This window comes from Lactuca sativa, chromosome 8 (genome assembly GCF_002870075.4).
Source record: "Lactuca sativa cultivar Salinas chromosome 8, Lsat_Salinas_v11, whole genome shotgun sequence".
Lineage (NCBI taxonomy): Eukaryota > Viridiplantae > Streptophyta > Magnoliopsida > Asterales > Asteraceae > Lactuca > Lactuca sativa.
This window is the reverse complement of record NC_056630.2, coordinates 89,446,435-89,457,763: the sequence shown is the minus strand read 5'-3', so window position 1 is coordinate 89,457,763 and position 11,329 is coordinate 89,446,435. Positions and strand designations below refer to the sequence as shown.

The window sequence follows — 11,329 nt, the reverse complement described above, 5'->3', positions numbered from 1 at the left end:
ATTTAAGAAAATATGGAAATCTTGACACGAATGCATGAAAACTCTTTGAAATTTTGTAGCATTTTTTTGTTTTTTATATTTTATATTGTATCAAACAAAATACTTTTACTATTGTGTTTAAGGACTAGTAAATAAAAATGATTTTATTATTATTTACTTACGAATATTAATGTATAAAAAATAAAAATATATGCACTTGAAAAAATATGTATATATGCACCTAAAACGTCGTTTTTTTGGTTAAAAGTGTACAAAATTTTAAAAATTTACTGTTTTAAAAAAAATGCAGATTAAAAAAAAGTATTTTTTTCACTTTTTAAAAGAAAATTCACGTTTTCCAAAAAAATTTAAAAACCTGCATTTTATTATAAAAAAATCAAAAATTAATATTTTTTTTAAAAAAAACATCAGAAATTTTGATTTATTATGTTAATTTTAGACATTTTATTAATATTTCAATAACACAAAAGAAATAAACATTAACTGAGATTGGTAAAATGACGATCATACCCTTAATGAGTTAATTTTGATCTAATTTTCCACTTTTAGTTCTCGGGTTCTCGGGATACTATTAATTTTCAACGGATCTCGACCATATATATATATATATATATATATATATATATATATATATATATATATATATATATATATATGGTTAGGTTCGTGTGAGACCACTATATTCTGTGAGACCGGGAGACGTAATCCTAGTTACTCATTTTGTAGATAAAAAAACATTTTTAAAAGGCAAAATAATTGAAAATTTTCGAAAAAAACATTTTTAAGTTATTAATACATATCTACCCTAATAAATAAGAATGATTTTGTCACTTGTCATTCTCACATTCAATTGGCCACATGTTATTTTGTCATAATTTTGAGATATATTTATTTTCCACTTGTCATTTACTTTATTTTTCATTTCCAATATATCATTAATTTAGTTTCCATAAATTAAACCTACCATAATGACTATTAATTTCAAATTTCAAATCCTAAATTTTAATTTCAATTTCAAATAAATTTACAGTTTAAACCTTTATGTTTAACATTTGTTATAATTTACCCGTTTAGTACACAAATCTGATAACTAAACACATAATTTTAATTTATTTATTTTTTGCATGATTTTTTCTCATAATTTTTAGTTATTTTAAATTTCAAATTCAAATAAAATTTTCATTTAATCGTTTATATTAGCATTTTGTTTTAATTAACCCGTATAATATATGGGTATCACAACTAGTGTAAGTATATATTTGATAGTGGCCATTTCTTAATATGGTATGCCAAGTGGCCGTTGTATACACCATGGCCCCATTCCACATCGACTATTTCGCATAGTGGAAAATTGAAATCGAGACTATATAAATTTTGTTGAATTAGACATCGATAGTGTTTATATATAGGAATAAGTAGTATTTTTTTAGTTTTTAGCTAAAAAAAACCTTAATTTGCTAGTTCATATACTTTGTCTTTTCCTTTCATTGTATATTGTACTTCTCATTTTGATAATAATATAAAACGTAGCCGTTTTATGTCGTGATAGTTTACACTAGTGCATAGCCAGTGGTAAGGGGGCAACCAGGGTCTGTGCATAGGGCCTGGTTTTTTAAGGGGCCCAAAAAAATTAATATATTCAATTGCAGCCCATTTTTAATGTTATCCCAAATATTTTCTTAATCCAAAAACGTAGACAGCAGGTCGGCAACAAAGGTTTCAGTGATTATTCATCAATTGGCAATTATTATTGATTAATTGATGATTATTAGTGGCTTAGGCTCTTATCGCATGTGACTATTAACTCGCTACGACAGAAAAGAAGGAGAAACATTGAAGATTGATCGGTCATAACTGATTAACTTCATATTAGGTAATTGTCTAATTGATTATTCACTTATTTAGATAATCAGATTAATAGTTTTATTAGTTTATAATTGAATGATGATTGATGAGCAATTAAACTTGAATCATTAGAGAATAATTGAACTTGATCATAATCAGAATTCACTAATTCAATTAAGATTGAATCTCTTTCATGTGATTATTGATTAAATTTTGAAATTAAGTTGAAATCAAAAATCTGATTATATGATTGAATGTTGACATTATGTTTAATGTTGAAATTGTGATTATTATGATATTATCTAAGATCTCAAATTGTTTATTTGATTGCATGTTGAAATTTTGTTGAAATTTATTAGATGCTAAAATCAAATTATCAGATTATGTTTTATGTATTTAATTGAATATTGAAAGTTGAACGTAATGAACTTGTAGTGATGAAGTCTAAACAACCATCCGATAGTCAAAAACGTAAAAAGAGAAAACTAGAAGAAGAAAAGAGAAAGACCGACGTCGGTGCTCTAGATAAGTTTATTCATAGACAACCTGTTGAAGAGCATGTTGAAGAGCATGTTGAACACCAAGAAAATGTAGAAGTAGAAGTAGAAGACGTAGAATTCAACATCAAGAAAATGTAGAAGTAGAAGTAGAAGATGTAGAAGAGCAAGAGCCCGTTAAAGAGCTTGTTGATATATGTGATCCAAGAAGGTGGGAAAAACTTAATTATGAAGAGCTTAAACTTTTGGTTGAGAGAGGTCCTAAAAGAGATACTAGTAATATGTATGGTCCCTACGATAAATCTGGTAGACGATTTTCTACAGCTTTATATACAAAAACTTTACCAAATTTGGAGAAGTGTGATAAAGAATGGCTAGTATATTCGAAAGATCTCGACAAAGTATTTTGTTTTTGTTGTAAAGTGTTTAGAAAAGGGATTTCTAAAGGTAAATTAGGTGACGAAGGTTATTCGGATTGGTACCATGTTACCAGTAGAGTTAAAGAACACGAAATTTCCTTGGATCATCTCACAAATAGGAATAAGTGGTTTGATATGCGTAAAAGATTTAACTTAAATGAAACAATTGATAAAGTTCAATACGAGCAATTCAAGAAAGAAAGAGATTACTGAAAATAAGTCATTTTGCGAATCATTGCAATAGTTAAGTTTCTTGCTAAACATAATTTAGCATTTCGTAGATCAAATGAAAAGTTGTATAAAAAAGGTAACTATAGATTGTATATTTTTTTTCCAATTCCAACAAATACATTTTTGTTAATTATTAGACAAAACTGTACAAATGGTCCTTGTGGTTTGCTAAAAATTGTCACTTTAGTCCAAAAAGTTTTAGACTAGCACCACAAGTCCAAAGTTTTCATTTTGTTGCAAGTTTGGTCCAATTTACTTTAAACTTTTTTCTAATGATGATTTTACCCTTCTTTTTTGTTTTTTCAATTTTATTTATTTATTTAAATATTTTTATAATTAAAAGAAAAATTAAAAAAATACATCTCTCTCTCTCATCTTAATTTTTCCAGAAAATTGGTTACCACCATCATTCATGAACTCAAGAACATGTCATAAACTCAAGAACATATTCCCCACCACCATCGTTATACTACCATCCGCCACCACCAACGTCTGTCACTAGGGGTGCAAACGAGTCAAGCTACTCATGAGCTACTCGAGATCGGATCGTTAAAAGCTCGAATCGAAACCGATTTTAAACGAGCCCGAGCCGAGCTCGAGCTTAATATTAAGCTTGTTTATTAAACGAGCTTGAGCTCAAGCCTATGTCACAAAGCTCGATTAGGCTCGCGAGCCTAAACGAGCCTTTATATAATATTATTTATTATTACTTATATATATATATATATATATATATATATATATATATATATATATATATATATTAAAATAAAAACATATTAGGGGAATTATGAATTTCGGGTATTAGTAAACGAGCTTTTTAACGAGCTCGAGCCGAGCTTAAGCTTATTTAGGCACTCCCGATAAAAACGAGTCGAGCCCGAGCTCGAGCCGAGCTTGTATAACTCTTTACGAGCTCGAGCCGAGCTCAGTAAAAGAAAGCTCGAATCGAGTCGAGCACGAGCTCGAGCCTCATATAACTTAAACGAGCCCGAGCCGAGCCTGGCCAGGCTCGGCTCGGCTCGTTTGCACCCCTATCTGTCACCATCACAGACTGTTGCCACCACCATCTGCTACCTCTATCTCCACCTGAATTTTTTCTACTTCATCTACGCCTAAAAATTATCCCAAAAACAAAAACCTTACACAACATATGCGTTTGTTCATGAGTTCACCCCTCCCTCTATAGGATAGAAAACCCTTCTCGGATGTGTTCATCTCCATCGCACACCAAAAAAATTATCCCAGGAATGGATGATTCCATTTCCGTTGTTAATGGTGAAGAATGTCTAGGGTTTATCATTTCTGAACCAATAATTTGAAACTCGAATCTTCACCAGATTTGTCATTTCTACCCTTATCGACATTCGAATCAAGAAAAAACGATGGATCTCCAAGTTTAAACATCAAATCAGTCAGTTTTCTTGCTCAACTCATCTAGATCTTACACTAAGCATCTTCTGAATCGGTGTTGACAAACTCTAAAACGAGTTGCAAAAATGAAAATTCGTTTGCACACGATTGGAATCGAGAAATCGATACTAGTATTTGCAAAATGTGAAGTAAAATTCGGATTTCTGGGTTCGTAAATCTCAACCTTCGTTCGTAAATCTAACCTTGAACCAGACGACATGCTCAATTTCTCCACCATTTGAACATTTGGTTTCTCCACCTTGAACCAGATCTTGTTTGCAGATTTGACCTGTGGAGTAAGAATCTACAAATCGGTAGTGATAGTGGCTCATGATGGTCACGTTTTAAGCTAATGATAAAGAAGAAGATGATGATGGGGAAATCGAGTTTTTAAATGAAGATGATGATGGGGAAATCGAGTCTGGAACGTGAGAGAGAGAGAGAGAGAGAGAGAGAGAAAGTATTTTCTTTTAATCATAAAAATATTTAAATAAATAAAAAAATTGAAAAAACAAAAAAGAAGGGTAAAATCATCATTAGAAAAAAGTTTAAAGTAAATTGGACCAAACTCGCAACAAAATGAAAACTTTGGACCTGTGGTGTTAGTCCAAAACTTTTTGGACCAAAGTAGCAATTTTCAGCAAACCACAAGGACCATTTGTGCAGTTTTGTCTAATTATTATTATTAGGGTGTAAGTGAGCCGAGCTACTCGCAAGCTACTCGGGATCGACTCATTAAAAGCTCGACTCGAGATCAAATTAAACGAGCCCAAGCTGAGCTCGAGCCCAAATATGAGGCTCGTTTATTAAACGAGCTCGAGCCGAGCTTCAGCTAGTGGGCCCGCGAGCCTAAATGAGCCTAAACGAGACTATATATATATATATATATATATATATATATATATATATATATATATATATATATAAATGTGTGTGTGTGTGAGAGAGAGAGAGAGAGTGTGTGTATATATATATATATATATATAGGCTCGTTTAGGCTCGCGAGCTCGCTAAATTGTTCACGAGCCGAGCTCGAGCTTCATTTTAAGGCTCGAATCGAGCTCGAGCTTCTTCAAAATTAAACGAGCCGAGCTCGAGCTTGGTTAGGCTCGGGATCAGCTCGGCTCGTTTATACCCCTAATTATTATAGATTCCACTTTTTATTTGTTAAATATATTTAACAGGTAATGGAAATTTTTAGGGTGCCATTGAAATGTTTGAAGAGTTTGACCCAGTTATCAAAGAGCATGTGCGGCGGATCACAAATGACAAGTTTCATGTGCATTATCTTGGGCACACGATCCAAAACGAACTAATACTTTTGATAGTTCAAGAAATTAAAACAGAACTTATCAAGACGATAAAGGAAGCAAAGTACTACTCAATCATACTTGATTGTACTCTCGATTCAAGTCACCAAAAACATATGAATATAATAGTGAGGAATTTAAAGTTATCATATAACTAGTTTATAACTCGTGAGAACCACGGTTATAAAATTAATTAAATTTTGATATCAAAAAATCAAAATTATTAATTGATATTTTAAATAAATTATTACTTGAGAGATATTTTTTAGTTATATAAAATTATAATCATTGATTTAAATAAATACATGAAGATATATCATCTTATAATATGTATTAATTTTATTTTATTTTTCAATCTAATGTTATTAATATAATATAATTAAAGTGAGAAAATTAAAATTTGAAATTTAAAATGAAGAATCAATTATTAATTTAATATTATTAGAGTGGGAAAATTTAAAATTTGAAATTTGAAATGGATAATCAATTTTAATTTAATGTAATTAGAGTGGAAATTTAAAATTTAAAATTTGAAATGGATAATTAATAGGTTGACAAGTGGCATGATAAGTGATATATAACATTAACTAGTATATAACCCGTGGGAACCACGGTGAAAAAATTAATTAAACTTTCATGGTGAAAACTCAAAATTATTATTCAATTATTTTAAATAAATTATTAATTAAAAGGAATTTTTTTAGTTATATAAAATTATAATTGTTAATTTGAATAAATATGTGAAATTATATCATCTTATAATTTTTATTAATTTTATTTTAATTTTTATTCTAATGTTATTAATTTAATTTAATTAGAGTGAGAAATTTAAAATTTGAAATTTGAAATTGAGAATCAATAGGTTGACAAGTGGCATTTATTAATTAGGAGGTTTAATAGGATGTCACTTAGCAAAAAAAGAATAAAATATGTATTTATTAGGAGGCCTAATAGGATGACACATGTCAAAGGGAGATTAAAACTATTCTTTTATTAGAATATGGAGATGAGGAGTTCTAATTGTATGACACTTGTCAATATAGAATTAAATCTATTCTTTTATTAGAATAGGAAGATTTTGTTACTGTCGATGAGTCATTCTTAGGTTTTTTGAATGTTGATGATACCTCCGGAAAAGGACTATTTGATATTACACTTGAGGAGTTAAAAGTCTTTTGGTCTTGAAATTGATGATATGTGCGGTCAAGGCTATGATAATGGAGCAAACATGAAAGGAAAACACCAAGGAGTGAAAAGGAGATTTTTAGATATAAATCCTAGAGCATTTTACACTCCTTGTGGTTGTCATTCTCTTAATCTAACATTATGTGATATGGCTAACAAGTGTGTTAAAGGAAAGAACTTTTTTTGGATTCATCCAACGTATTTATACTATCTTTGCAAATTCTACTAAGAGGTGGGAAATCCTAAAATATAATGTAAAAGCTTGGAGTATTAAGTCATTGTGTCAAACTCGTCGGGAAAGCCGAGTTAAGAGTGTAAAGGCTATTAAAATGCAACTTGTTGACGTACAAGAAGCTTTACTTCAAGTTGGAGAAAAAGATAATGATGCTGCAATTGCAAGTGAAGCAACTTCACTAGCAGAAAAAGAACTTGGTGACTTTAAATTTTTGGTATCAACTATTATCTGGAATGAAGTGCTAAACCATGTGAATATTATGAGTAAAAAGTTACAGTCAAAGGATATGCATCTTAATAATGCTATTACATAAATAAACAAATTGATTGGGTACTTCAAGGATTATAGAAAAACTGGTTTTTTAAAAGCGATTGATGAAGCTAAGGACATTGCTATTGAAATGAGTATTTATCCAATATTTTCACAAAAGCGTTTGATTGAAAGGAAAAAAAAAAGTTTGATGAGAGTTCAACTAGAGAAGAAGTTTCATTTACACCTAAAGAGAATTTCATAGTTAATTATTTGTTATACATTGTTGATCAAGATATTTCTTCTCTTAAGACAAGATTTGAACAATTCAAAGAGTATGACTAAGTATTTGGTTTTTTATTTCCACATACTTTCAAGGGAATTGAAGATAAAGATCTTAAGTCGTCTTGTCATCATCTTGAAAAAGCACTCAAGTTTGAAGAAAGATCGGATATTGATGCTGAAGAATTTTATACGGAGTTGAAATTATTTGACACATTGGAAACCAATGAATTTAGCAACCCCATAGATGTTTTGAAGTTTTTGAAAGAACTTGATTATTTCCCAAATGCAAGCATTGCATATAGAATATTGTTGACTATTCCAGTAACGACGACATCTACAGAAATGAGTTTTTCTAAGTTGAAGTTAATGAAGTCTTACTTACGCTCCACAATGTTCCAAGAAAGACTTAGTGTTTTGGCGATGATATCTATCAAGAACGAAATCTTAGAGAGCATAGACTACGAAGAATTGCTCAACCAATTTGCTATCAAGAACGCTAGGAGAGCTTTACGGATCATCGGTTAACTGTTAAGATATGTAATTATTCATTAAAATACTATGATTTTGCTATGTTTATTGCTATAAAGTTTATTGTCGTTTTAAAAAAAAAATAGTTTATGTAATTTTAATTCGTTACACTTTAAGGCCTAAGGGCCTTTTTTACCGGCTTGTCCTGGGCTTTTGAATTCTCGGGACCGGCCCTGCAGTAGTGTGCCGAACACTAATCTTAATGAGTTGTCGTCGACTAAGAAATTGATATTTATTCATAAATCTATATACAGGGGCGGACTTAGGGGTGGTCCACAGTGGCACCGGCAACCCCTAAGTTTTCCGGCCGCAGTGGAAAAATTTTCGAAAATTTTTGAAAATTTTATTTTTTCTACTACCATGCAACCCCTAACTCTCTCGTGCAACCCTTACTGTAAAATCATACATCCGATATATTAAAAATATGGTAGTTATACGTAAAATATGAAATTATATATATTTAAATTCCAATGCGTAATTTTTTTTTTCATACTGTCGTGTAAAAGTCACTTATGTTTCAGCTCACAATGCTATTTATGAATCCGGATAACTCCCACCAAACTTTCAACAATATTATATATGTGAAGTTAGAAAAAGAGGAATCTTCAACTTCAACTTTCTTTCGTTAGAATTTAAGTAGTCATGCCCATAGTGTAGGAGATTCAGTTTTCATTATAAATTAGATTTCTTGTGAACCTAAACATACATATATATTTGATGATATATCTTACATGATGATGACATATCATCCGTCAAAATTGGGCGGGCCCTCGGTTATTATGCTTTCGGCCAAACTTTATGGAATATTTTAGATGATGCTTATCAAATTAATATATTATCAATCTTACTAAATCAACCACTTGGTCAAAAGGTAATCACTCCATTTTGATATGTTAATGGTGTTTAGATAAGATGCTTTTGTTGCATTAAATAGTAAACACTAACGTTCAAACATAAGACAAACAAATTGAAAAAAGGACACATTGCATACTAACCAACTTATTATTAATTATTTTAAAATTAACACTAAAAGGCATATAATATAAATTGTGTGGGTAAATAAAAGACCATGTTACCTAATAAGAAACTAACTATACTAGTCAATTTTCTAGGTAACAAGATAAATTTATTTGGTATACATATTTATAACATAGACCTTTTCAAAGTATGATTTTTTTATGTCAAATTTGCCCAATAGAAAAATATTTTATTTCAATATGACCAATTATTTTTTGTTCAACCTAATTCCACATATCAAATCTTAGTTTCGTTGAGAGATTTAAATTTTGAACTCGATATAATAATAGATCGTTTTATGTTTCAAACTCGTCAAATCAAGAAGTAGAAAATACTTGGGATGAGTTTAATACATCATAATTTTAATTTATAGCATTTATCAAAATAAATAATTTTGTTTTACATAAGGTTAAACATATATTGTTTACATAAGGGTAAAGTATTGTTAATCATTTCAACACTTACAAAAAGTAAATAAATAAATAAATAAAAATAAATAAATAAAACTTGTCGTTAGATTAAGATCCCATAGCTTTTCACAATTTAAAAGCCCATTAAACCATCTTCTTAAAGAGTTTGGGTTAACTTCATGGGCCCACAGTACCTTCTCAAGCCGGCAAGCCCTAGGGTCTAATACTTTCTATAATGAACGTTGTACCGATAAAATTAGAGTCAAAACCAAAATTATTTGTTTTTTTATCTTTTGTCTATTTATAGTTTTATAATACTTGCCATACTTGTTAACTATGAAAGGGCCATGCTTTGTATGCGTCAGAGGTTTTTTATTTTATTTTATGGGTCAAAATGTAAATGGCAAAAGTTACGTGAGCAAATTCAGAAACCTTAAAAATTCATGTTTCAAAACCCCACCGGATTTAATATATATATATATATATATATATATATATATATATATATATATATATATATATATATATATAGGTTATTTTGTTTTCACTATCTATTGTGTGCATGTATGATTGATTCTGGACCAATCATTTTAGTTATTTTAAGAAAGTAATTAATACATATTACATGTTGAAGATATAACGGATATTAATTACATCTTTAGCATTTAATATGCATTAATTACTTTCTTAAAATAACTAAAATGATTGGTCCAGAATTAATCATACATGCACACAATAGATAGTGAAAACATTTGAACCTAAGTCTATATATATATATATATATATATATATATATATATATATATATATATATATATATATATATATATATATATATATATATATATATAGAGAGAGAGAGAGAGAGAGAGAGAGAATGAAGTATTTCGGCATTTGAGATAATCCAACTAGTCCTCGGAACCTCAAGTAGATTCACGGATTCATGACTAGCACTACATGTTCAAGATTTTCTTTTAGTTATTCTTATTGATGGGTTTAGCCAACATATATCTCCTGTGGTGTATTGTACTATCATCAAATAGCAACTCATGTTCCAATATTCTTAGTTGACGAGATATGTCCGGTGTGTCGCAATGCATTTTTGGACTCATTCGATACGTTTGGTTTCCTCGCACCGGATGCGGTGGAGTTTCTTAATAGAGTACAACAGATCATGCACAACAATGTTATATCCCTTAAATCTATGGATGTAATCTTTAATATAATTAGTTTTACTATATAAAAAGGCTTAGTGACGCAGCTTGTTGCTCATTTGACATCTCACTCGTTGTACGATGATAATTAAATTAATGAAAATGACTAGCAGCTTTTCTAATATTGAAGAGGAGTGTGTCTAGCAAAATTAATTGGTAGCTAATAGTTAATAGTTGAATGTTGTAGTTTTTGTTTATACATAAAGTGTTTGGCAAAAACATTCATTAACTTTTAAATATATAATTTTACTTAAAAACTAAAAGTTCAAACTCTTAAAAACTATTTGAAGTAGCTTTTAGATCATAGATTTGTTTTAAAAATTAAAAACGGTTAGATTAAAAGATTCAATAAGAATGAAATCATGTTTGAAATTATGTAATCAATAAGAACACTCAAGCGTAAATAAGATCTGGTTTTTCATTAGAGGATAAAAGGAATGCGATTACAATTTATTGTAAGACTCCTTTCAAAAAATATTCTTTACTATTAA

The 11,329-nt window shown here is 29.6% G+C and overlaps 2 protein-coding genes across 2 annotated transcripts; both read left to right on the top strand.

Annotated features, from left to right (window-relative positions):
- Positions 1–2,282: 2,282 nt before the first annotated feature.
- On the top strand, positions 2,283–2,974 carry LOC111887385 (uncharacterized). Its single transcript, XM_023883553.1, has 2 exons — positions 2,283–2,479; positions 2,554–2,974. Exons 1-2 carry the CDS (start codon positions 2,283–2,285, stop codon positions 2,972–2,974), a joined length of 618 nt encoding a protein of 205 aa, XP_023739321.1.
- Positions 2,975–7,229: 4,255 nt separating this feature from the next.
- On the top strand, positions 7,230–8,194 carry LOC111887384 (uncharacterized). The gene is made up of 2 exons (XM_023883551.1): positions 7,230–7,349; positions 7,763–8,194. The coding sequence occupies exons 1-2, from the start codon at positions 7,230–7,232 to the stop codon at positions 8,192–8,194; spliced, it is 552 nt and encodes a 183-aa protein (XP_023739319.1).
- Positions 8,195–11,329: the final 3,135 nt, after the last annotated feature.